The sequence below is a fragment of the Salvelinus fontinalis genome, chromosome 11, assembly GCF_029448725.1.
Source record: "Salvelinus fontinalis isolate EN_2023a chromosome 11, ASM2944872v1, whole genome shotgun sequence".
NCBI lineage: Eukaryota > Metazoa > Chordata > Actinopteri > Salmoniformes > Salmonidae > Salvelinus > Salvelinus fontinalis.
The window spans coordinates 14588570-14616252 of NC_074675.1; the positions used below are offsets into that span (position 1 = coordinate 14588570).

General features: G+C 43.2%; 1 protein-coding gene across 3 annotated transcripts; it reads right to left on the minus strand.

Moving 5' to 3' along the window:
- Positions 1-13968: 13968 nt before the first annotated feature.
- LOC129865119 (zinc finger protein ZFMSA12A-like) lies at positions 13969-27100 on the minus strand. 3 transcript variants are annotated; one of them, XM_055937616.1, is made up of 9 exons: positions 26951-27097; positions 25911-26113; positions 25717-25806; positions 25410-25505; positions 24840-24950; positions 24609-24732; positions 22859-23069; positions 16059-16108; positions 13969-15935 (listed from the first exon to the last, which is right to left on the minus strand). In XM_055937616.1, the coding sequence occupies exons 1-9, from the start codon at positions 27006-27008 to the stop codon at positions 14821-14823; spliced, it is 2058 nt and encodes a 685-aa protein (XP_055793591.1). In that variant the 5' UTR covers positions 27009-27097; the 3' UTR covers positions 13969-14820. The 3 variants fall into 3 exon arrangements, with proteins under 3 accessions (XP_055793591.1, XP_055793593.1, XP_055793594.1); XM_055937618.1 differs by lacking the exon at positions 26951-27097 and adding an exon at positions 26427-26931; XM_055937619.1 differs by lacking the exon at positions 22859-23069 and having other exon boundaries at positions 15804-15935; positions 26951-27100.
- Positions 27101-27683: the final 583 nt, after the last annotated feature.

A 27683-nucleotide genomic window follows, 5' to 3' on the forward strand; every position in this document is an offset into this window, starting at 1 on the left:
TTTACTTTATTGGTCACCATAAATTTGTGTGGTGTGAGCCAAGCATGGCGCCAGTTTACATCAAACGATGAAGCCCAACAAAATATCGCAGAGGGAATAGACTTCCTGTAGAAAATATCCCTTAATAAACGATTGTTGAATTTCTTATCTAGTAAACCTATGCCATTCACCTGGATATCGCTTACAATAGATATTCCAAAATATGCATTATTCTGAAGTAAATATTTTATCCCACTAGGTATAGCTTTTATAACAGTGTCATATTCTTTGCTTGAAACCCCAAAGTTGTATCTTTCCATAAATTCTCTCAGCGCACATAGATTCCCACAATACTAACTAATTGGCTGACAAGGGCAATGTTTTTCGAGAACCAGTTAAGGTAAAATAACATCTTGTTTCTATGTAATATCGACCCATTATTCCATATAAAACATTTATGAGGTGAAAAGTTTATACAGCAAAGCCCAGCACATTAAAGCCTGCTTATAAAAAGCCGCCAATTTCACTGGAAGTTTACCCACAATATATGGACATTGTAGTAGAAACTAAGCGCTCCGAGCTTCAGAAAAACAAAATGTGTAACGATACTCTAAATCCTCCTCCTCCTCAGACGAGGAGAGGAGAGAGGGATCTGAAGACCAATATGCAGCGAGGTATGATGACATGATTTATTGATTTAAACAAGACACGACATAGACAGAAAACGAACTATACTTGAATAACTACAAAACAACAAACGACGTAGACGCACCTGAACATAAGAACTTACGTATAACGAAGAACGCATGAAAACAGGAACAGACTACATAAACCGAACAAACAAAACCGAAACAGTCCCATGTGGCGTAACATCACACAGACACAGGAGACAACCACCCACAAACAAACAGTGTAAAAACACCTACCTTAATATGGCTCTCAATCAGAGGAAATGAAAACCACCTGCCTCTAATTGAGAGCCATATCAGGTCACCCTTAAACCAACATAGAAACAGAAAACATAGACTGCCCACCCAAACTCACGTCCTGACCAGCTAACACATACACAAACTAACAGAAAACAGGTCAGGAACGTGACAAAATGAGATATAATATTCCAGAAACTGAGGATTTTTTATGTACCAGTTGACTTTTGATATCTGATTGAAGTGAGTGAAGTCTAAGACATTTAGACGACCATCACAAACCCTGTTGGTGATAACATCTATTTTTATTTTATGTGGCTTGTTTTTCCATATGAAGTTGTACAAAAGGCTATCTAAGGTACAGCAAGTGGATTTGGGAATGTCAATAGATGGAAAAAGATAGCCCCTCAGCTTTGGATAAAGCACGCTTCCTTGAAAACTTAAATCCCTCCCTAACCATGAGGATATTTTTTGTTGTTGACAGATTCAGTTACAGGGTTCAAATTAAGATCATTCACAGCCTTAACATTTTTGGTGATCTTTACACCGAGGTAGGTTACAGTATCTTTTTCAGAGATGTTACAATCTGCTAGATTGACAGCAGGGAAGTCATCCAATAGATTAAAATACTCAACCAAGTCTAACACCAGCCTCAGATTATTAGATATATGGCGCCCTTTCATAAACCCTGATTGACATTCATCAATCAGATCATTCAAGCAAGACTTTAACCTTTACGCAAAGATTAAGGCTATAATTTTGTAGTCTTTATTTAGGAGTGTGATTGGATGCCAATTATCAATATTTAAGAGATCCTTGTGTGGTGTAGGTATAATAGTAATAACCCCTTGCTTCAGAGAGGCAGGGAGTTATCCCTTCTTTATAGCCTCCTTAAAGGTTTCAAGTAAAAATTGTGCTGTTGAGAGGGATAAAAGTTAAGGTTACTCAGAGCAAGCTAAAATCTCATCTGCACTCGCCGCCATCGTCCTGGAACCTCTTATATATATTTTTTATTTAATTTTATTTATTTAAAAAAAAAAATGTTTTATCCCATTTTCTCCCCAATTTTTGTGGTATCCAATCGCTAGTAATTACTACCTTGTCTCATCGCTACAACTCCCGTACGGGCTCGGGAGAGACGAAGGTCAAAAGCCATGCGTCCTCCGAAGCACAACCCAACCAGCCGTACTGCTTCTTAACACAGCGCGCCTCCAACCCGGAAGCCAGCCGCACCAATGTGTCGGAGGAAACACCGTGTACCTGGCCCCCTTGGTTGGCGCGCACTGCGCCCGGCCCGCCACAGGAGTTGCTGGAGCGCGATGAGACAAGGATATCCCTACCGGCCAAACCCTCCCTACCCCGGACGACGCTATGCCAATTGTGCGTCGCCCCACGGACCTCCCGGTCGCGGCCGGCTGCGACAGAGCCTGGGCGCGAACCCAGAGACTCTGGTGGCGCAGTTAGCACCGCGATGCAGTGCCCTAGACCACTGCGCCACCCGGGAGACCTCTTATATTTTCAATGCGATCTTCGTGTTCTCATAGCAAAGTCACATGTACAGTTGAAGTCGGAAGTTTACATACACCATAGCCAAATACATTTAAACTCAGTTTTTCACAATTCCTAAAATATTTAATCCTAGTAATAATTCCCTGTCTTAGGTCAGTTAGGATAACTACTTTATTTTAAGAATGTGAAATGTCAGAATAATAGTAGAGATAATGATTTATTTCAGCTTTTATTTCTTTCATCACATTCCCAGTTGGTCAGATGTTTACATACACTCAATTAGTATTTGGTAGAATCGCCTTTACATTTTTTAACTTAGGTCAAATGTTTCGGGTAGCCTTCAACAAGATTTCCACAATAAGTTGGGTGAATTTTGACCCATTCCTCCCGACAGAGCTGGTGTAACTGAGTCAGGTTTGTAGGCCTCCTTGCCCGCACACGCTTTTTCAGTTCTGCCAACAAATTTTCTATAGGATTGAGATCATGGCTTTGTGATTGCCACTCCAATAGCTTGACTTTGTTGTCCTTAAGCCATTTTGCCACAACTTTGGAAGTATGCTTGGGGTCATTGTCCATTTGGAAGACCCATTTGCGACCAAGCTTTAACTTCCTGACTGATGTCTTGAGATGTTGCTTCAATATATCCACATAATTTTTCATCCTCATGATGCCATCTATTTTGTGAAGTGCACCAGTCCCTCCTGCAGCAAAGCACCCCCACAACACGATGCTGCCACCCCCGTGCTTCACGGTTGGGATGGTGTTCTTCGGCTTGCAAGTGTCCCAATTTTTCCTCCAAACATAATGATGGTCATTATGGCCAAACAGGTCTATTTTTGTTTCATCAGACCAGAGGACATTTCTCCAAAAAGTTAAATTTTTCTCCCCATGCGCAGTTGCAAACCATAGTCTGTTTTTTTATGGCGGTTTTGGAGCAATGGCTTTTTCCTTGCTGAGCGGCCTTTAAAGTTATGTCGATATAGGACTTGTTTTACTGTAGATACAGATAATTTTGTACCTGTTTCCTCCAGCACCTTCACACGGTCCTTTGCTGTTGTTCTGGGATTGATTTGCACTTTTCACACCAAAGTACGTTCATCTCTAGGAGACAGAACACGTCTCCTTCCTGAGCGGTATGACGGCTGCATGGTCCCATGGTGTTTATACTTGCGTACTATTGTTTGTACAGATGAATGTGGTACCTTCAGGCATTTGGAAATTGCTCCCAAGGACTTGTGGAGGTCTACAATTGTTTTTCTGAGGTCTTGGCTGATTTCTTTTGATTTTCCCATGATGTCAAGCAACGAGGCACAGCGTTTGAAGGTAGGCCTTGAAGTACATCCACAGGTACACGTCCAATTGACTCAAATTATGTCAATTAGCCTATCAGAAGCTTCTAAAGCCATGACATCATTTTCTGAAATTTTTCAAGCTGTTTAAAGGCACAGTCAATTTAGTGTATGTAAACTTCTGACCCACTGGAATTGGGATACAGTGAGTTATAATTGAAATAATCTGCCTGTTAACAATTGTTGGAAAAATTACTTTTGTCATGCACAAAGTAGATGTCCTAACCGACTTGCCAAAATTATAGTTTGTTAACAAGAAATTTCTGGAGTTGTTGAAAAACGAGTTTTAAGGACTCCAACCTAAGTGTATGTAAACTTCCAACTTAAACTGTAAGTGTCAAGTGTAGACACGGCCATGGATACAGTTAATATTTTTCAGGTAACTCTTCAGCTGTTTCAAGGTGAGCATCCAGAGGACCTCAACAAAATTAAGATCCATCTTGACAGATTCTCATCCTGTGGTCTGTCACAGGTGAGTTGGTATGGTATGTTCTTGCACTTTTCTGTATATAGGGTCAAATGTATCACATTTTCTGGTTGCCCTGCTTTTTGTATCATTGTGTTGGGTTTATGTTACAGAATAATGATGCACAGATGGATGCGTTGGAAGCAAACTTCCTCAAGCTCACCAAAAACCTTCTCGAAGACCCAATCGAGAGGATCCAATTCTTCAAGGTATGGAACTGTTTATTCCCAGCTGGCTTAAATCTTAATTGTGAATAACAACATTTCGTCACTGAATAGCAGACATTATTAACCAGTTGAATTATCAAAAAAAGTTTATAGTTTATAGTTAACGAATTGTCAGTCTGCCCTTCTGCTATAGCAACTGTGCCAAGGGCAGCAACATCAATATGATCTATCCTTGGTTTGCGGACGTACTTGTCTGTCATACAAATTGTGGGACTCCTTTCACTTGCTCTCTCTATCCCCCTCTCAGGCAGATTTCCCTGTGGTGTATGGCTGTGATTTTGACAGAGCTTTGCAGGCACTCGTTTGTCAGTTCCTCTCCAGACTAGAAGATCTGCTACCAGTGCCAGACCTTAAGCAGGTAGAGAGAAAACCAAGGGAGATGTAAATATCACTGATATTCAATGCAGTCTTTATGAGCTCCATTTTGGCTCTATGGTTGTCGTTATATCATCATATTTAAACTCTAACTTTTCTGACATACTGACTTAAAACTTTACTGTCCTCTACCCTTGTGTCTGTCAGCATTTCCCTCCTCGGCAGAAGACTGCACGACGTCGCTTCACTGTTCCTCCCTACCACAGTGGGAGTGGCATTTGCCTTTGACAGAAAATTAGATGTCTTGCCTAACTTGGAAGGCCCTACCCATGTAAGCAGAGAGATGGAGACTTTGTCAGACAGCAGAGATTATCAACAGGCAGAATCAAGAGCACGTTTATTTTTATTTATTTATTTTTTATTTCACCTTTATTTAACCAGGTAGGCAAATTTAGAACACGTTCTCATTTACAATTGCGACCTGGCCAAGATAAAGCAAAGCAGTTCGACACAATACAACAACACATAGTTACACATGGAGTAAAACAAACATACAGTCAATAATACAGTGAAAATAAGTCTATATACAATATGAGCAAGTGAGGTGAGATAAGGGAGGTGAAGGCAAACAAAATATATATATAAATAAATAAAAAAATATATAAAAAGGCCATGGTGGCGAAGTAAATACAATATAGCAAGTAAAAAAAATAACACTGGAATGGTTGGTTTGCAGTGGAAGAAGGTGCAAAGTAGAGATAGAAATAATGGGGTGCAAAGGAGCAAAATAAATAAATACAGTAGGTAAAGAGGTAGTTGTTTGGGCTAAATTATAGATGGGCTATGTACAGGTGCAGTAATCTATGAGCTGCTCTGACAGCTGGTGCTTAAAGCTAGTGAGGGAGATAAGTGTTTCCAGTTTCAGAGATTTTTGTAGTTCGTTCCAGTCATTGGCAGCAGAGAACTGGAAGGAGAGGTGGCCAAAGGAAGAATTGGTTTTGGGGGTGACCAGAGAGATATACCTGCTGGAGCGCGTGCTACGGGTGGGCGTTGCTATGGTGACCAGCGAGCTGAGATAAGGTGGGGCTTTACCTAGCAAAGACTTATAGATGACCTGGAGCCAGTGGGTTTGGCGACGGATATGTAGTGAGGGCCAGCCAATGAGAGCATAGAGGTTGCAGTGGTGGGTAAGAAATGGGGCTTTGGTGATAAAACGGATGGCACTGTGATAGACTACATCCAGTTTGCTGAGTAGAGTGTTGGGGGCTATTTTGTAAATGACATCGCCGAAGTCAAGGATCGGTAGGATAGTCAGTTTTACGAGGGTATGTTTGGCGGCATGAGTGAAGGAGGCTTTGTTTGCGAAATAGGAAAGCCGATTCTAGATTTAATTTTGGATTGGAGATGCTTAATGTGAGTCTGGAAGGAGAGTTTACAGTCTAACCAGACAACTAGGTATTTGTAGCTGTCCACATTTTTTAGGTCAGAACCGTCCAGAGTAGTGATGCTAGTCGAGTTGCTGCAGGGGGTGCTGAGGTGTTGGCCGGGGTAGGGGTAGCCAGGTGGAAAGCACGGCCAGCCGTGAAAGATGCTTATTGAAATTATCCATTATTGTAGATTTATCGGTGGTGACAGTGTTTCCTATCCTCAGTGCAGTGGGCAGCTGGGAGGAGGTGCTCTTATTCTCCATGGACTTTACAGTGTCCCAAAACCTTTGTGAATTAGTGCTACAGGAACACATTTCTGTTTGAAAAAGCTAGCCTTAGGAAAGCTAACTGACTGAGTATATTGGTTCCTGACTTCCCTGAAGAGTTGCATATCGCGGGGGCTATTCGATGCTAATGCAGAAAGCCACAGGATGTTTTTGTGCTGGTCAAGGGCAGTCAAGTCTGGGGTGAACCAAGGGCTATATCTGTTCTTATTTCTACATGTTTTGAATGGTGCATGCTTATTTAAGATGGAAAGGAAATTACTTTTGACGAGCAAGCAGGCATCCTCTACTGACGGGATGAGGTCAATATCCTTCCAGGATACCCGGGCCAGATCGGTTAGAAAGGCCTGCTCGCTGAAGTGTTCTAGGGAGCGTTTGACAGTGATGAGGGGTGGTCATTTGACCGCGGACCCATTGCGCACGTAGGCAATGAAGCAGTGATCGCTGAGATTCTGGTTGAAGACAGCAGAGGTGTATTTAGAGGGCAAGTTGGTCAGGATGATATCTAAGAGGGTGCCCCTGGTTACAGATTTTGGGTTGTACCTGGTAGGTTCATTGATCATTTGTGTGAGATTGAGGGCATCTAGCTTAGATTGTAGGACGGCCGGGGTGTTAAGCAAGTCCTAGTTTAGGTCACCTAACAGTTCGAATTCTGAAGATAGATGGGGGGTGATCAATTCACATATGGTGTCCAGGGCACAGCTGGGGGCTGAAGGTGGTCTGTAGCAAGCGGCAACGGTGAGAGACTTGTTTCTGGAAAGATGGAATTTTAAAAGAAGAAGCTCGAATTGTTTTGGCACAGACCTGGATTGTATGATAGAACTCTGTAGGCTATCTCTGCAGTAGATTGCAACTCCACCCCCTTTGGCAGTTCTATCTTGTCGGAAAATGTTATAGTTAGGTTTGTTTGACATACACCACCAACACCATGCATCTTTACATTTGAATCCATTATATTAAACTACTGTTATCTACTACTGTGGTGCATTAGTATTTAACTGAACATGCGCTGTGGATCCTCCAGTAACAGGACTGGTGCTGAAGAATCAAGACCACCAGAAGAGGAAAACAATGGTAAGACTTTTGAAACTTACTTATAAACGGGGCCCCAAGGATTCCATAGTTGTGCAAAGACAATGGCATTTATTTTCTTATTTTATTCTCCACAGAACCTGCTTCAAGGGAGTCTTCTCGGCTGTCTAGCTGCGCTCAACCACCACCTGGTGACGTATCACCATCCTCTGAGACCCTTTCCAAAGCATTGTCCACTGCACGGCGTATTGCCAACAAGTGCTCCCAGTGTGGAAGGTGTTTTATCTATCCATCTCAACTGGTTCAGCATCAGCGAATTCACACTGGAGATCGACCCTACAAATGCACCCAGTGCGGAAAGACTTTCAGTAATTCAACTGGGCTTTCAAAACACCACCAAAAACACTGTCTAGACGCGACCTTCGATTGCCCCAAGTGCGCAGAGAGTTTCAGATCTCTCCGCGAGCGGTTCAAACACCTATCTACTCACAAGTCCCTCAAATGTCTGTTGTGTGGAAAGAGTTGCCAGACGACTTCTGATTTGCGAAAGCACCAGAAAACACATAGTGTGACGCCGTCGTTCAACTGCTCTTTCTGTGAAAAACGTTTCAAGTTCCTGTCGAGCCTAACCAGGCACAACAGAACCTATTCAGTGTAGGGGGGGTATGCTTGTTCCAAGTGTGGGAAAACATGTGGATCTTTAAGTGAACGGCTCCAACATAAGAGGACACATAGGGCACAGCTCAACTGTACGGAGTGCGGACGGAGTTGCAGTTCCCGCTCCGGACTAAAGAGTCACCAGCAAACTCACTCTCGTGAACCTCTCTTCAACTGTCGACACTGTGAAGACAAATTCTTTGGGTCAGTTGAGCTGAAGATCCACCAAAAAACTCATGCAGTGGACAAACCCCATCAGTGTGATGCGTGTGGAAAGTGCTTTGGCGCCTTAGCCACCCTTGTACTCCACCAACAGACACACACGGGGGAGAAACCCCACACATGTCCTTGCTGTAATAAGCAGTATATCTCCAAAAGTCAGCTGACGTCACACATGCGGACTCACACGGGGGAGCGTCCATACAGCTGCTCTTACTGTGGGAAGTGTTTCTCTGTTGGCTTAATCTTACTTACTGTGCACAAGGATTCACACGGGGGAGAGACCTCACATCTGCTCACAGTGCAAGAAAGGGTTTTGCTCAGTCAGTGACATGCAGAAGCATGAGCACTCTCACACCAAAGAGAAACCTTACAGGTGCACAGTTTGTGGAAAGGCCTTCATAGTGTCAAGTCATTTGACGGTTCACATACACAGTCACACAGGAGAGCGCCCCTACACCTGCCCTGAGTGTGGAAAGAGTTTTGCACAGAGCTCTGTCTTAACTAAACATCAATTCACCCATACAGGACAGAGTGTTATACCCGTGTTATCATACCCGTGTTATCAATGTGCCATACCCGTGTTATCAATGTGTAAAAAGTTACACCCGTCTCACACACTTGAAGAGACACCTACAAACACACACTTGAGGTGTGTTTTCCTGTTTTGGTTTCATTCTGAAAAGCGTTACCATGGATTGCTGTTTCACTGTCTGTCAATGTGTTATGCTGAATAACGTCAATGTATAACTGAAAACCATGCTCACCATGCCTTTTTCTCAAACTGTAGTTTGTGTACATTACTGCCAACATGGATGGAAAATAAACAATAAACATTTCAAAATATAAAATAACCTCTTTCAAGTTACAGTATGTGTCATATAAATGAGGCATTTTATGATACTTTCTAGCTTGGGCCTGCTTTTCTCTGGACGTTTGGGCCTGCTTCTCTCTGGAAGTTTGTGGTTTGAGTCAGTTTATTTTGACTGTAACAAAAGTCAGCATAAAAACCAATACAAAAACTGAGAAGACAATATTTGAACTTTGAAATACAACTGTATTTTTTTTCTTCTATGCAAATGAAAACTGTTACAGCAGGCTTAATTTATTATATTCTACCTTACCTATTCTATATATAATAAGCATTTGGCTTAATTAAAAATAATACACAAACAGGTGTGTATGTAAATGTAAATATTGTTTATTAAACTTTTGTATATTACCGTTTATAGATTATAATTTGAACACTTAAACTGCTACAAATGTCATCTACATTTCCACATGGAGGTAGTAGGTACTTTAGCAATTCCGAGTGTTTTGTATTGTTATACGTAAACTTGTATTCAGGTGTGTGAGGTGTAATTATGGCTTATGGTCATGTGTATGCAGGGCCACTTTCAGTTGCCAAACTTTGCAGTGTGCGGGTTTATTTTTTCAAATTTTATTCAACTGTTACCATGCACCCGCAAAAAAGTTAGCTCAGATGGGCGAGTGCCTTTTGAATTTTAAAACTTTGCATATAGAAATAGAGCCGACATGATTCCTTGTCAGAGCGGCATGTTTGTTTTACATTACGTATTTATATCTGAACGTTCCAAAACTAACTTGTGACCTACTGAACGTGCCCCTAGTATGTGAGGTAGTTGTGTCATGGTGACGGGCCTATGCCCATATATGGAGTTCCTGCTGCAAAGGCTGAGATGACACAGACAGTCCAATTCTGATATGTTTTCCACTAACTGGTATTTTGACCAATCCGATCAGCTCTGAAAAAGATCTGATGTGATTGGTCAAAAGACCAAAATATCAGAATTGGCTACCTGTGTAAATGCAGCCAAATATTAATATAAAATCAAATACAACATGTGTAGGTAGACCTTACAGTGAAATGCTTACTTATGAGCCCCTAATCAACAATGCAGTAAAAATAAATAAGTACGAATAAGAATAAAAATTTTAATGAACAAGTAATTAAAGAGCAGTAGTAAAATAACAATAGTGAGAATATATACTGTGGGGTACCGGTACAGAGTCAATGTGCGGGGGCACCAGTTAATTGAGGTAATATATACACATGTGGGTAGAGTTAAAGTGACTATGCATAGATGATAACAGAGAGTAGCTGCTGTGTAAGAGGGGGAAGGTGGGTGCAATGCAAATAGTCTGGGTAGCCATTTAATTAGGTTCAGGAGTCTTATGGCTTGGGGGTAGAATCTGTTTAGAAGCCTCTTGGACCTAGACTTTGCGCTCCGGTACAGCTTGCTGTGCGGTAGCAGAGAGAACAGTCTATGACTAGGGTGGCTGGAGTCTTTGACAATTTTTAGGGCCTTCCTCTGACACCACCTGGTATAGAGGTCCTGGATGGCAGGGAGCTCGGCCCCAGTGATGTACTGGCCGTTCGCACTACCCTCTGTAGTGCCTTGCGGTCGGAGGCCGAACAGTTGCCATACCAGGCAGTGATGCAACCAGTCAGGATGCTCTCGATGGCGTAGCTGTATAACTTTTTGAGGATCTGAGGACCCATGCCACATCTTTCAGTCTGAGGAGGAATAGGTTTTGTCATGCCCTCTTCACAACTTTTTGTTCTTGGACCATGATAGTTTGTTGATGAAGTGGACACCAAGGAACTTGAAGCTCTAAACCTGCTTCACTCCAGCCCCGTCGATGAGAATGGGGGCGTGCTCGGTCCTCCTTTTCCTGTAGTCCACAATCATCTCCTTTGTCTTGATCACGTTGAGGGAGAGGTTGTTGTCCTGGCACCACACGGCCAGGTCTCTGACCTCCCTATAGGCTGTCTCGTCGTTGTCGGTGATCAGGCCTACCACTGTTGTGTCATCGGGAAACTTAATGGTGTTGGAGTCGTGCCTGCCCGTGCAGTCATGATTGAACAGGGAGTACAGGAGTGGACTGAGCACACACTCCTGAGGGGCCCCTGTGCTGAGGATCAGCGTGGCAGATGTGTTGTTACCTACCCTTACCACTTGGGGGCAGCCCGTCAGGAAGTCCAGGATCCAGTTGCAGTGGGAGGTGTTTAGTCCCAGGGTCCTTAGTTTATTGATGAGCTTTGAGGGCACTATGGTGTTGAACACTGAGCTGTAGTCAATGAATAGCATTCTCACATAGGTGTTCCTTTTGTTCAGGTGGGAAAGGGCAGTGTGGAGTGCAATAGAGATTGCATCATCTGTGGATCTGTTGGGCTGTATGCAAATTAGAGTGGGTCTAGGGTTTCTGGGATAATGGTGTTAATGTGAGCAATGACCAGCCTTTCAAAGCACTTCATGGCTACAGACGTGAGTGCTATGGGTCGGTAGTCATTTAGGCAGGTTACCTTTGTGTTCTTGGGCACAGGCATTATGGTGGTCTGCTTAAACCATGTTGGTATTACAGACTCGGACAGGGAGAGGTTGAAAATGTCAGTGAAGACACTTGTTGTGTTGTGCACATGGCCAGTCCGTGGTGAGTAATTGCAGTCCTGATGTCCAGAAGTTATTTTCAGTCATAAGAGACGGTAGCGGCAACATTATGTACACAATAAGTAAAAAAATAAGTTACAAAAAATGTAAATAAACGAACAAAAAAACACAATCGGTTGGGGACATGTAAAATTTCTATGCCTTATTATTAAAATGCCTGCCAAACGGCCACATCCCCCATTGACTGTGGATTGAAAGTGTCTGATTGCTTGGGAATGTCCTCCCAAGCCCACTTTATCATGTTTGATTGAGATATCTAGAAAATATTGTTTTTGTAGGCTCTGATGATATCTGATTGGATTTTTGTTATTTTGTTTGTGGGTCATTACCAGTATGTCAGCCCTGGGCCCAGTTTTTTAAAAATCTATATGGATTTCATAGAAATATAATGAACAGAACGGGAGTCCCCATCCAAGTCAATGATTAGTCCGTTCTATTCATTATATTTCTATGCATTTCAACCTATAGAATAGATAACATTTGAAAAACTGGGTTCTGTTGATTCAGAACTGTAATTGTTAGTGAAAACAGATTTGATATAATACACAACCAACTCTTACAGTGCAACTGCAAAGGTATTCAAGTCTGCAAGTTTTTATTTTGATCATATGACCAGGTACGCTTTCTGAAGGTTAGAAAATGCCCCACCACTTTGTGTATATTGTTTCATTTGCATCAATCACTTCAATGAGACCATTGCAAGATTGACACACAGCAAAGAACATCAGGAATAACAAACATTCTGTAGCAGAGTAGCAATGCATCTCATACCTTTACCTTTCTGGGTGTTCAATACAATCCCCATCATTACTTTAGCATCGTGAAGAAGAATTGTATTTATTTTATCCACACAGAAGATATCACCTTTCTTCTAGGAAACTGGTCCTGAGGTCCATAGTGTCAGGTCTGGATGAGACACTACACCCCGGCTGGAGGACTCAGTCCCAACTTGAAGCTCGTCTGCATGTGATGTAGTGGTAAAACAAATAGATGGGTAAACTCTGATCGCCGGTCGCGGTGAAAAAAGTAACACACCCTATACGTTCAATTAATTTTTCCTCAAAGGTGGGTAAACTGTCAAAAAAACACTTCCGCTGTAGTAAACAACTTGGAAGAACCCTGTGAAACCTGTATGTCTGCATTTACACAGGCAGACAAATTAATATTTTTTTCACTAATGAGTCTTTTGGCCAATCAGATCAGCTCTGAAAAAGATTGGTGATTGGTCAAAAGATTAGTGGGATTAATTAGTGGGAAAATTAGTGGTCCAATTAGTGGGAAAAATATCACAATTGGGCTGCCTGTGTCTACACAGCCTATGTGAACTGTGCTGATTGAATCATGTTTCTGGATGTCTGTTTCAGCTCATGTTTTACCCACTGCAAAGTGAGAACATGTAACTGATAGAAGCAAAGGAAGATACAGGTAACTTCCTAAAACCAACATAGTGTCTTAATAGGGCTTTGGGCCTGCCAGCACAGCTTCAATGCCCCATGGCATAGATTCTACAAGTGTCTGGAATTCTATTGGAAGAATGTGACACCATTCTTGCTCAAGAAATTCCACAATTTGGGTTTTTGTTGATGGTGGTGGAAACGCCTGTCTCAGTGTTCAATTGGGTTGAGATCTGGTGAGACACCCTTTAAACCCCCTATGCTTCTTTGAGACCCGTTTAAAAGTCACAGATCTCTTCTAGCCATTGTAGCCAAAATAATGAGCAACTGGGTATTTTTATACATGACCCTAAGCATGATGGGATGTGAATTGCTTAATTAACTCAGGAACCACACCTGTGTGGAAGCAACAGCTTTCAATATACTTTGTATCCCTCATTTACTTAAGTGTTTCCTGTATGTTGGCAGTTACCCGTCATTCTGAGCTTTGGCTTGTTTGATTGCACGAGGCCCAGTCGGGGGCCCTCTGGTCCACCCAGGACATCTAGGGCAGTCCCGTCCCAGTTCTGAACAGTCACCTGTACGATAACCCTGTAAGCCAGTGCCAGATGGGAGTACACCAGCATGTAATGATTATGAAAATGCTTGACTCAATCATTCATCTACTTTAATGTTTTGGAATGGCACAACGTTTACACAAAGGCTAAACGGTTGGCATTTTTAGATGGATATGTTTATTGATATATTAATGCATAACTCAATTACAGAAGAGTAGATTCTGCCGATTATACTGCATTCAAGAGAACACTAAATCACTATGGAAATAAATCCAGGTGTTGAACATTTAAACAGTTTCACCAAAACTCCATATAGCATTACGTAAACAAACAGATGGAACAGCCTCAACCAGTGGAGTGGCTTATGTACATATTTTCATCCTTAACTATTATGCAGAGTGATTTTTAAAAAGGGCAAGTTAACTATTTAACAACTTATTGTTAGATAGTTCATCACCTTGAAAGTAGTCTATGGGCCAGGAAAACCTGTAATCTATGGTTCAGTCTTCTTTAAGCAGCCACTACAAACTTAAGCTAATTTTAAACACCTCTAACTATAAATCAAAGGGAGTGATAGGGTCAATTATGTAATTGTTCTAAATGTAATAGCCAAATCAACTGAAATAAATCAAAAAATTTGGTTTTACATTAGCAAAAGGTAATTTAGCAATTTAAAAAAACGTTTTGTTTTTTTCATTTCATGGATGAACAATATCACTTACATTGATTATCAGCTAGTGAAGGCTCACGTTAGCTTCTTAGTTTGTAGTGTCTGTTGTAGTGTCTGAAGCGCAGATTAGTGTCTCCTGGCCCATAGACTACTTAAAGGATGAGGAATCGTCAAGCTGTAAATTACTGAACTTACCCTTCAACTGGGAAACAAGGCTTTAAAGTGTTGAGGATATGATAAATTAGTTTGGTACTGGGTGTACTTCCTGCATCTCCACTAATGTCACTATTACAAAAGCTCTACCAAAAAAAGCATATTGTAAATACACTACAACATTCAATGATTTTTCTTCATGTGATAGTTCAGGTGTGAACTGCGTTTGTAAGTATTCGGGCAACGAAGACATGAATATGGCCTCTCCCCTGAATGAACTAGCAAATGTTTTTTTAAGCAAGTTCTCCGGATAAAACCCCTTCCACATTCATTACAAGTGTAGGGACGCTCTCCCCTATGCCCACGCATGTGGACGACTAAATGGCTCGACTTAAAAAAACGTTTGTCACACTCTTTGCATTGGTAAGGTCTCTCCCCAGTGTGAAAGCGCTGGTGTACCTGCAGATCCCCTCCTGATGGAAACGCCTTCCCACACACAGAGCACATGTAGGGTCTCTCCCCTGTGTGGAGCCTTATGTGCACAGTGAGATTACCTTTCTGAGTGAAACATTTACCACAGTAGGAGCAGGAAAAGGGACGATAATTCATATGAGTGCGCATGTGATCCTTGAGGCGACGGTTTGTTACGAAGGACTTTCCACATTGGTGACAATGGTGTGTTCTCGGAAGTTGCAATCCTTTCTTCTTTGGAAGGTGCGACGATGGCCTCAGATCCGACCTCTTGTGGGCTTCCACGTGGTGCACTAGACTGGGCAAGTTGCTGAAGGTAATTCCACATTTGTGACAGTCAAGCGTTTGGACGACACTGTGAGTTTTTTCGTGGGTGTCCAGTTGATTCGATTCGGGAAAGCTCCTTGCACAGTGACGACACTGGAATGGATATTGCGGGGATGTCTTAAAACTCTTCCCGCTCTGTGGACAGATGTACATGGCTTCGTTGTGTGGACACTGGTGTCTCAATTTCTCCCGCAGAGAACCAAACTCTCTCCAGCACTTGGGACAGCTAAAGGCAGTGCCCACACATTGCATCCTCTTATGATTTGACAGACTTGTAAAGAATTTGAATCTATTCCCGCAGTTGGAGCACTTGTATGGATTGTCCCCACAGTGAATTTGCTGGTGTTGGACAAGTTGAGACTGATAATTAAAGCATTTCCCACACTGGGGACACTGGTGGAAAATGTTCATGTGTGATGAACTGGAAGTAGATGGGGCACACTCATTTGAAGCTGAAGAAAGAGGAGTCAACACCTGAAACGATACCCCTGCAACAGTGTCTGTGGAAAAATGAATACAAATATTGAACTCATGAGGAAGTTTCCCCTACCATTGCCCCACAATGGTCAACTGAGGCTTTCCAAAGGGTAAATGTACTCAACTAAAAGTTAGTGAGGTCTCACCTGTATCACCACCTTGCATGACACTGGTAGGAGAAAGACCAGAACCAGCCCTGTGAACAGCACAAAACAGAAATGCAAATTGATGACCATTACTAAGTCAAGTGGTAAAGTTGTTTGATGCACTGTTTCAAACAACAAAATTATATAAATTAATTATCACATACAGTGTCTCAAAGTATTCACACCACTTGACTTATTCCACATTTTGTTGTTACAGCCTGAATTCAAAATGGATTAAATAAAAAATATTCTCACCCATCTACACACAATACCCCATAATGACAAAGTGAAAACATGTTTTTAGAAATGTTTGCAAATATATTAAATTATATACAGAAATAATTTACATACATATTCACACCCCTGAGTCAAGACCTGGTAGAAGCACCTTTAGCAGCGATTACAGCTGTAAGTCAAAACTGTAACTCTGCCACTCCGGAACATTCACGGTCTTCTTGGTAAGCAACTTTAGTGTGGATTTCGTCTTGTGTTTTAGGTTATTGTCCTGCATCTCCAAGTGTCTGGTGGAAAGCAGACTGAACCTGGTTTTCCTCTAGAATGTTGCCTGTGCTTAGCTCCATTCCGTTTACTTTTTATCCTGAAAAACTCCCCAGTCCCCAATGATTACAAGCATACCTATAACATCATTCAGCTACCAGTATGCTTGAAAATATGGAGAGTGGTACTGAGTAAGTATTATTTTAGTGCCTTGTATTTTAATGTTTTATTTAACCTTTATTCAACTAGGCAAGACAGTAAAGAACAAATTCTCATTTACAATGACGGCCTACTTGTAAAGCACCCTTGGCCAAACTCTTCCCTAACCCAGATGACGCTGGGCCAATTGTGCGCCGCCCTATGGGATTCCCCCGATCGCGGCCGATTGTGATACAGGCCGGGATCGAACCCGGGTCTCTAGTGACGCCTCTATCACTGCGATGCATTGCCGTAGACTGCTGCGCCATTCGGTAGGCCAAGCATAATGCATGTTTTGGAATATTTGTTATTCTGTACAGGCTTCCTTCTTTTCACTCTGTCAATCAGGTTAGTATTGTAGAGTAACTACAATGTTGTTGTCCATCCCCAGTTTTCTCCTATCACAGCCAGTAAACTCTGCAACTGTTTTATATTCACCATATATTCACCATTGGCGGTTTTCTTCCTCTCCAGCAACTGAGTGGACGCTAGTATCTTTGTAGTGACTGGGTGTATTGATACACGATCCAAAATATAATTAGTAACTTCACCATGCTCAAAGGGCTATTCAATTTCTGCTTTTTTAAATTTTATTTGGACCCATCTACCAATAGTTGCCTTTCTTTGCGAAGCATTAGAAAACCTCCCTGGTCTTAGTGGTTGAATCTGTGTTTGAAATTAACTGAGGGACCTAATAAATAATTGTATGTGTGGGGTACAGAGATGAGGTAGTCATTGAAAAATAATGTTCAACACTTATTGCACACAGAGTGAGTCCATGCAACTTCTTATGTGACTTGTTAAGCAAATATTTACTCCTGAACTTATTTAGGCTTGCCATAAAAAAGGGGTTGAACACTTATTGACTCAAGACATTTCAGCTTTTCATTTGTAAAAATGTCTTTTTTTATTAATTTTTTATTTCACCTTTATTTAACCAGGTAGGCTAGTTGAGAACAAGTTCTCATTTGCAACTGCGACCTGGCCAAGATAAAGCATAGCAGTGTGAACAGACAACAACACAGAGTTACACATGGAGTAAACAATAAACAAGTCAATAACATGGTAGAAAAAAAAGAGAATCTATATACAATGTGTGCAAAAGGCATGAGGTAGGCAATAAATCGAATAATTACAATTTAGCAGATTAACACTGGAGTGATAAATCATCAGATGATCATGTGCAAGAAGAGATACTGGTGTGCAAAAGAGCAGAAAAGTAAATAAATAAAAGCAGTATGGGGGGTGAGGTAGGTAAATTGGGTGGGTAGTTTACAGATGGACTATGTACAGCTGCAGCGATCGGTTAGCTGCTCGGATAGCAGATTTTTAAAGTTGTTGAGGGAGATAAAAGTCTCCAACTTCAGAGATTTTTGCAATTCGTTCCAGTCGCAGGCAGCAGAGAACTGGAAGGAAAGGCATCCAAATGAGGTTTTGGCTTTAGGGATGATCAGTGAGATACACCTGCTGGAGCGCGTGCTACGGGTGGGTGTAGCCATCGTGACCAGTGAACTGAGATAAGACGGCACTTTACCTAGCATAGCCTTGTAGATGACCTGTAGCCAGTGGGTCTGACGACGAACATGTAGCGAGGGCCAGTCGACTAGGGCATACAGGTCGCAGTGGTGGGTCGTATAAGGTGCTTTATTAACAAAACGGATGGCACTGTGATAAACTGCATCCAGTTTGCTGAGTAGAGTATTGGAAGCTATTTTGTAGATGACATCGCCGAAGTCGAGGATCGGTAGGATAGTCAGTTTTACTAGGGTAAGTTTGGCGGCGTGAGTGAAGGAGGCTTTGTTGCGGAATAGAAAGCCGATTCTAGATTTGATTTTGGATTGGAGATGTTTGATATGAGTCTGGAGGAGAGTTTGCAGTCTAGCCAGACACCTAGGTGCTTATAGATGTCCACATATTCTAGGTCGGAACCGTCCAGGGTGGTGATGCTAGTCGGGCGTGCGGGTGCAGGCAGCGAACGGTTGAAAAGCATGCATTTGGTTTTACTAGCGTTTAAGAGCAGTTGGAGGCCACGGAAGGAGTGTTGTATGGCATTGAAGCTCGTTTGGAGGTTAGATAGCACAGTGTCCAAGGAAGGGCCGGAAGTATACAGAATGGTGTCGTCTGCGTAGAGGTGGATCAGGGAATCGCCCGCAGCAAGAGCAACATCATTGATGTATACAGAGAAAAGAGTCGGCCCGAGAATTGAACCCTGTGGTACCCCCACAGAGGCTGCCAGAGGACCGGACAACATGCCCTCCGATTTGACACACTGAACTCTGTCTGCAAAGTAGTTGGTGAACCAGGCAAGGCAGTCGTTAGAAAAACCGAGGCTACTGAGTCTGCCGATAAGAATATGGTGATTGACAGAGTCGAAAGCCTTGGCCAGGTCGATGAAGACGGCTGCACAGTAATGTCTTTTAACGATGGCGGTTATGACATCGTTTAGTACCTTGAGCGTGGCTGAGGTGCACCCGTGACCGGCTCGGAAACCGGATTGCACAGCGGAGAAGGTACGGTGGGATTCGAGATGGTCAGTGATCTGTTTGTTGACTTGGCTTTCGAAGACCTTAGATAGGCAGGGCAGGATGGATATAGGTCTGTAACAGTTTGGGTCCAGGGTGTCTCCCCCTTTGAAGAGGGGGATGACCGCGGAAGCTTTCCAATCCTTGGGGATCTCAGATGATACGAAGGAGAGGTTGAACAGGCTGGTAATAGGGGGTGCGACAATGGCGGCGGACAGTTTCAGAAATAGGGGGTCCAGATTGTCAAGCCCAGCTGATTTGTATGGGTCCAGGATTTTCAGCTCTTTCAGAACATGGGTAAAAGAGAAGCTGGGGAGGCTTGGGCGAGTAGCAGCGGGGGGGGGGGGGGCGGGGCTGTTGGCCAAGGTTGGAGTCGCCAGGAGGAAGGCATGGCCGGCCATTGAGAAATGTTTGTTGAAGTTTTCGATTATCACGGACTTATCAGTGGTGACCGTGTTACCTAGCCTCAGTGCAGTGGGCAGCTGGGAGGAGGTGCTCTTGTTTTCCATGGACTTTACAGTATCCCAGAACTTTTTGGAGTTAGAGCTACAGGATGCAAATTTCTGCTTGAAAAAGCTGGCCTTTGCTTTCCTGACTGACTGCGTGTTTTGGTTCCTGACTTCCCTGAACAGTTGCATATCGCGGGGGCTCTTCGATGCTATTGCAGTTCGCCACAGGATGTTTTTGTGCTGGTCGAGGGCAGTCAGGTCTGGAGTGAACCAAGGGCTATCTCTGTTCTTGGTTCTGCATTTTTTGAACGGAGCATGCTTGTCTAATATGGTGAGGAAGTAACTTTTAAAGAATGACCAGGCATCCTCAACTGACGGGATGAGGTCAATATCCTTCCAGGGTACCCGGGCCAGGTCGATTAGAAAGGCCTGCTCGCAGAAGTGTTTTAGGGAGCGTTTGACAGTGATGAGGGGTGGTCGTTTGACCGCGGACCCGTGGCGGATACAGGCAATGAGGCAGTGATCGCTGAGATCTTGATTGAAGACAGCAGAGGTGTATTTGGAGGGCAAGTTGGTCAGGATAATGTCTATTAGGGTGCCCATGTTTACGGATTTAGGGTTGTACCTGGTGGGTTCCTTGATGATTTGAGTGAGATTGAGGGCATCAAGCTTAGATTGTAGGACTGCCGGGGTGTTAAGCATATCCCAGTTTAGGTCACCTAACAGAACAAACTCTGAAGCTAGATGGGGAGCGATCAATTCACAGATGGTGTCCAGGGCACAGCTGGGAGCTGAGGGGGGGTCGGTAGCAGGCGGCAACAGTGAGAGACTTATTTCTGGAGAGATTAATTTTTAAAATTAGAAGTTCGAACTGTTTGGGCATAGACCTGGAAAGTATGACAGAACTTTGCAGGCTATCTCTGCAGTAGATTGCAACTCCTCCCCCTTTGGCAGTTCTATCTTGACGGAAAGTGTTATAGTTGGGTATGGAAATCTCAGAATTTTTGGTGGCCTTCCTAAGCCAGGATTGGGACACGGCAAGGACATCAGGGTTGGCAGAGTGTGCTAAAGCGGTGAGTAAGGCAAACTTAGGGAGGAGGCTTCTGATGTTGACATGCATGAGGCCAAGGCTTTTTCGATCACAGAAGTCAACAAATGAGGGTGACTGGGGACATGCAGGGCCTGGGTTTACCTCCACATCACCCGAGGAACAGAGGAGTGGTAGGATGAGGGTGCGGCTAAAGGCTATCAAAACTGGTCGCCTAGAGCGTTGGGTACAAGGAATAAAAGGAGCAGATTTATGGGCGTGGTAGAATAGATTCTGGGCATAATGTGCAGACCAGGGTATGGTGGGGCACGGGTACAGCGGAGGCAAGCCCAGGCACTGGGTGATGATAAGAGAGGTTGTATCTCTGGACATGCTGGTCTCAATGGGTGAGGTCACCGCATGTGTGGGGGGTGGGACAAAGGAGGTATCAGAGGTACGGAGAGTGGAACTACGGGGTCCATTGCAAACCAAAACAATGATAACTAGCCTGAACAACAGTATGCAAGGCATATTGATATTTGAGAGAGACATACAATAAGGCATAAAGTGATTGCAGGTCTTGATTGGGAGAGCTAGCTAAAACAACAGGTGAGATAACAGCAGCTAGTCAGCTAACACAGCAACAGCAGGTAAAAATGGCGACAACTAGGCAGAGAGGGTCGGATTAACTACACACAGATCCTGAGTTAAAGCACAGAGCCGACAGATAAAACACAAATAAACAGAATGGAGTACCGTGAATTAATGGACAGTCAAGCAGGCATCAGCTATGTAGCCAAGTGATCATAGTGTCCAGGGGGCAGCTGTAGATGGAGCAGGGAGGCCTCCACTAAGCTAGTACGCGGCGTTTTAAAGTTAGTAGCCCGGGGGGTGGTCTGCTCAGACGGAGGGGGTCTGCTCAGACGGAGGCCGGTTGAGGGCACAGTGGATGGGGTATTCGTCTGCAGACCAGACGTGGTCGTGTCGACAGAGAATCCAAGCCGGATGGCGATGGCGAAAGAGATGTTGTGAATTGTAGAATTGTGTTTGCTAACTGGTGTTTGCTTCGTGGCAGTGGCGCTAGCTGCGCTAGCTGCAAGCTAGCTGTGAGGATCTGAAGTAGTGGCTCAGGGATTACGGCAGGAATCCGGCGTTGTTGTCGAGAGACAGTCCGATGCTGGTAAATTGGTGAGTAATTCTGCTCTTCGTGCGGTGACGTTGATAAACCAGTCGTGGATTAGTAGGATTCCAAGTTGCTCCAGGTAGCTAGTAGGCCGGTGTTTCCAGAATGGGCCTTCAGCGGACGTCACGCCTGAGGGGCCTGTTGGAATCCTCGGGCAGATTATGTCAGTATTCCAGTCGTAGAGGATCGGTGGGGTTCCGTGCCCCGTACCGGCAGTAGAAGGGGTCCGGATGTTGTAACCCAGGAGTGGGCTTCGGTGGTAGCCCAGGAGCCCTAGCCAGGCTAGCTTCAAGCTAATTGGTGCTTGCTCCGGGATGGAAACGCTAGCCAGGAGTAGTCACCCGGGATTAAGGTTAGCTAGTTGCGAAGAACCAGATGAAAATGTTCAGAGTCTGCGGTAGGAATCCGGGGGATATGGAGAGAAAATAGGTCCGGTATGCTCTGGTTTGAGACGCGTTGTACAAACTGGCGAGAGCTTTCCGAGCTAAAGGTTAGCTGATGACCGCTAGCAGTAATTAGCTGACTGCTAGCTAGTAGCTAGAGAGCTGGCTAGCTTCTGTTGGGGGATTCCAGATTCGAGGTGGATAATACTTTAGAGAAAAAAACAGATCCGCACCACATTGGGTGAGGCGGGTTGCAGGAGAGTGTTTTGAAGTTGAGTTTTAGATTTTTTTTTAAAAAGATATGCGAAGAAAAGGATATAAAAATATATATACACAGGACACGACAAGACGAGGACAAAGGACATCTGACTGCTACGCCATCTTGGATATTTATGTCTAAAAACATAATTTAACATTGACATTGTGGGGTATTGTGTGTGACAAAACATCTTAATTTAATCTTAATTTTAAATTCAGGCTGTAACACAACAACATTTGGAAAAAGTCAAGGGGTGTGAATACTTTCTGAAGGCACTGTACCTTTTCTGTGCTGACTCGTCCTCTACATCTATGTCATCTTCATTCGCTTCATCACAGGTTTCATCACAGCCTATAATATCTCTTGTGCTCCCCATTGCCACTAAATGTGCTGTCCTCATAGCCACACCAGTGTCCAGATTGGTACGGTTTAACTGGTCAGGGAAGGCATCGGATTCAATATCTGATTCCTGAGGAATGTCAGAGGAGGAAACTGCACAGACAAAAACAAATACGTTAAATAAATTGAATATTTGCCAGGCTGTTCTGAATACTTCTCATATCCCTAATTTACATTTTAATCTGTCAAATTGTTTATTATTTGGCTAATCCATCCAAGTTTAAATTCCTTTAAAATGAACAAGAAAGTTAAGGAACATGGTGAGAGGAAGTTCCTGCACATAAATCAGATCATTTTTTATGGAATGGTCTGCCTATCCATGTGAGAGACGCAGACTCGGTCTCAACCTTTAAGTCTTTATTGAAGACTCATCTCTTCAGTAGGTCCTATGATTGAGTGTAGTCTGGCCCAGGAGTGTGAAGGTGAACGGAAAGGCACTGGAGCAACGAACCGCCCTTGCTGTCTCTGCCTGGCCGGTTCCCCTCTCTCCACTGGGATTCTCTGCCTCTAACCCTATTACAGGGGCTGTGTCACTGGCTTACTGGTGCTCTTCCATGCCGTCCCTAGGAGGGGTGCGTCACTTGAGTGGGTTGAGTCACTGACATGATCTTCCTGTCCGGGTTGGCGCCCCCCTTGGGTTTGTGCTGTGGGGGAGATCTTTGTGGGCTATACTCGGCCTTGTCTCAGGGTGGTAAGTTGGTGGTTGAAGATATCCCTCTAATGGTGTGGGGGCTGTGCTTTGGCAAAGTGAGTGGGGTTATATCCTGCCTGTATGGCCCTGTCCGGGGGTATCGTCAGTGTCTCCCAACCTCCAGTATTTATGCTGCAATAGTTTGTGTCGGGGGGCTAGGGTCAGTCTGTTATATCTGGAGAATTTCTCCAGTCTTATCCGGTGTCCTGTGTGAATTTAAGTATGCTCTCTCTAATTCTCTCTCACTTTTTCTCTCTTTCTTTCTTTCTCTCTCTCGGAGGACCTGAGTCCTAGGACCATGCCTCAGGACTACCTGGCCTGATTACTCCTTACTGTCCCCAGTCCACCTGGTCGTGCTGCTGCTTCAGTTTCAACTGTTCTGCCTGCGGCTATGGAACCCTGACCTGTTCACCGGACGTGCTACCTATCCCAGACCTGCTGTTTTCAACTCTCTAGACACAGCAGGAGCGGCAGAGATACTCTGAATGATCGGCTATGAAAAGCCAACTGACATTTACTCCTGAGGTGCTGACCTGTTGCACCCTCTACAACCACTGTGATTATTATTATTTGACCCTGCTGTTCATCTATGAACATTTGAACAACTTGGCCATGTTCTGCTATAATCTCCAACTGGCGCAGCCAGAAGAGGACTGGCCACACCTCATAGCCTGGTTCCTCTCTAGGTTTCTTCCTAGGTTCTGGCCTTTCTAGGCAGTTTTTTGTAGTCACTGTGCTTCTACACCTGCATTGCTTGCTGTTTGGGGTTTTAGGCTGGGTTTCTGTACAGCACTTTGAGATATCAGCTGATGTAATTAGGGCTTTATAAATACATTTGATTGATTGATCCTCAGATGCAGTTGTTACATCAATAAACCTTATCTGACCATGTGGTGCTAAAATGATTGGTATAAAAAAATTATAATTTTCTATGAACTTACTGTTTGTGTACAATGTTCTGCATTGTTTGTAATTCTGGAGCAGAAACTGGAGATCTTCTGAGTGAGAGAAAGACTGCAGGCATTCATCCAGGCCAGAGGAGCCAGCACTCAGCAACAATGCAGTCTAGGGAAAAGAGGGACACAAAATGCCAAAATAGATTCCAGGCCAACTACAGTTATTAATTTGAATGCTGTTGTCTCAAGACTGTCTTACAAAAGTGATTTCTGCACCTGCTTAAAATCTGGTAGTGTAAGCAGCTCTTCCAGACGAGTGAGGAAGTCACAGACCAGTTCCTGAAGCGCTTTGTCAAAATCAGGTCTGAATTCCTCAAGGAACACCACCTGAAAAGATGGAGAGTCAGTGAGATAATGCAAAAGGAAAACGGTTAGCCTACTTAATGATTGGTTGGGAGACCCTGCACGATCCTACTTTGGGTGCCATGTCTTTTTCTTCTCTCTTGCCAGGGTCTACTAGTTATGACTTATCATACAACAAAATGCAATTTTTCAAGGACATTATTACTAGGTTCTCCCTGGCTGTACCATCGATCCAGTCAAGCCATATGGCAGAGACTGCCTTTCCAAACTGCCTCAACTATCTGAAGCTGATTAGACACCATTCACTTTCCATTTTGATTATTTGCTCTGCCGGTTTGTTTTGCTTTTGAAGCGTTTTGAGATTATATTTTGTAATGAGAAGCGCTATTTAAGCAAAATAAATTATTATTAGGTTGAGTCAGGCTAAAGAAAATGTTAAACTAAAACAGGTTCAAGACAAGCTTGACATGAACAGCTACTTACTTGAACGAAGTGTTCACGCTCAACTGGGTCTGTAATCAAGCTTTGGGTGAGCTTGGCAAAGTTAGCTTCAGGTGATTCCATGCCTGCATCATAGGACTGTAAAACAATGTGGAAAACACACTGAAACCGGACGGTCATTTTTACACTTTGTGTTAAAGGGGGTGACAAATGGCACACAACTGTCCATACCAACAAACTTAAGCTCTTGATTTTAATGTGGCTGAATTATCAGGGTGTTAATTCTCATTTAAGTGTCCAGCAGGGGAAAAAAGTTCAAATATTGTACTATGACATTTGATTTACCAACCTGAACCTGTGCAAGTTGAGAAGACTTTATAGAATAAAGGAGGGTTTGGAGGCTAACAGGGTGTTCAGCAGAAAATCGCCCCAAAGTTACCTGCAAGAAAAGTGGTGATGGAGTCTGATACTTTGCATAAAACTATTCTCTGCACTTCACCAATTGAAGTGATCCTGTATGAAAGATTAGACAGAATTTCTTACCCTTGCTCTCAGCCCCAAAATAAGAAGGGTCCTCTGTCTGTCAGTCATAAGTTCTGGGACAGTTTGTGTTACCACGGTCACAAACTCCTCTAATTTTCCATAGTGCTTAATGGCCCTCTGTTGTGATACCTGCCACATAAATGCAGACATCAGTCGTAGAGGTGGGACCAAAAGGCGCAGGGAGGAGAGAGGGATGGGGGAATCTATAATGTGAAAAGCACAGTGTGTTACTGTTAGATGGCTAGTTAAATCAATTACGTTTAGCTATGCATATCTTAGCTACCTTTATGTCATAATAACATTGTCATAACAAATTTCATAACAATCCCAGCAGACAATAGCTTGCGCCGAATGTGCATGTGGACACTCAATAACATAATAATAGCGAGCTAGCTAGTCAAAAACATATTATAAACTTGGTGGATGGAACCCTGTAATGCTGATTGGCTGACAGCCGTGGTATATGAGACCATACCACAGGTATGACAAAATATGTATTTTTTCTGCTCTAATTACCTTGGAAACCAGTTTATAATAGCAATAAGGCACCTCAGGGGGTTGTGGTATATTGCCAATGTACAACGGCTAAGGGCTGTATCCAGGCACTCCGCGTTGCGTCGTGATGAAAAACAGCCCTTAGCCGTGGTATATTGGCCATATACCACAACCCCTCGGTCTTATTGCTTTAAAATATCGAAAGGCACAGCTAGCTAACGTTAGATATACAAGAGGTTTTGCTAGAAACCGCACAATAGCTAGCTAGATATCCAGCTACTTCCTTGACGTCAGGGTCGTTTTCACTAGACACCAAGTGCTAGAAAACTGACCGAAACGTGGAGCGACGACCCGAATTTGTCCAATTAGAAACGCTCGTTTACATGTTCCGTTGCAAAACGTTTAGCTACGGGTTGTTCTTATACGACCCTGGTCATAGCTAGCTAGCGAACTGGTTATTACGCGCACCTTGGTTAGAAAGCTAGTTAGCAAACACACAATATTGTTTTCTATCTTGCAAGTTACCACGAATACCGTATACATACCCATTATGGCCCATGTGCCAATCAATATCTTAGCTACCTTAGCTAGTGAGCGCCGCATGAGACGGTAGAAAGTAAATCTAGCTAGCTAATGTTACCACCATAAAAGAGGATGTGAAACCTTTGCCACCAAGTACAATTTTAACGTCAGTGTCCAAAAAGTCTTCAAAATAAAAGTCATCAATTATGCTAAATGTGTAATATTTAACTATCAAGCTATTCAATATATGTATTTATGAACTTGATTATTGCCAATACAATCTGCATTTTAGTTATTACTAACTGTATTTACATGTAACCATTAACTTCATCATTAGTATAATAAGAAGTCTAAGACATCTGTAACAAGGGCATTGTAGACTAACATTAGACATCTACATCATCATACCATTATAGACCATTTCTGTCTAAAATAGTATGTCTACTAATCACTTCCTCATGCTGTGATTGTGAATTGAATAGTAATAATCAATGGCAGCCTAAGATGTGTCCCTATCAAGGAAAACTATGTACGGGTAGGGCTTACATCCGTCATATACTTATATGTTTTATTATGCGAGCCACTTCACCTACTGAAGCTTCATGGGAGTGGAGTCATAATTCTCTGTGACATGTCAGACCAAGGGACCATAGGGAATTTGGTAATTTCTGATAGATGAAAAGGTATCCACAAATGTGTTTACCTGTGTTGTTCATGATGCCTCCATTGATAATCACTTTGTGCCAAAATAGAGCA

Coding starts and splice junctions, on each gene's coding strand:
- LOC129865119 (XM_055937616.1), bottom strand. CDS start 27,008: ATGCGGCGCTCACTAGCTAAGGTAGCTAAGATATTGATTGGCACATGG. Junction 26,114..26,950: donor TGGCACATGGGCCATAATGG/GTATGTATACGG, acceptor TTCACATTATAG/ATTCCCCCATCCCTCTCTCC. Junction 15,936..16,058: donor CATGCAAGGTGGTGATACAG/GTGAGACCTCAC, acceptor ATTTTTCCACAG/ACACTGTTGCAGGGGTATCG.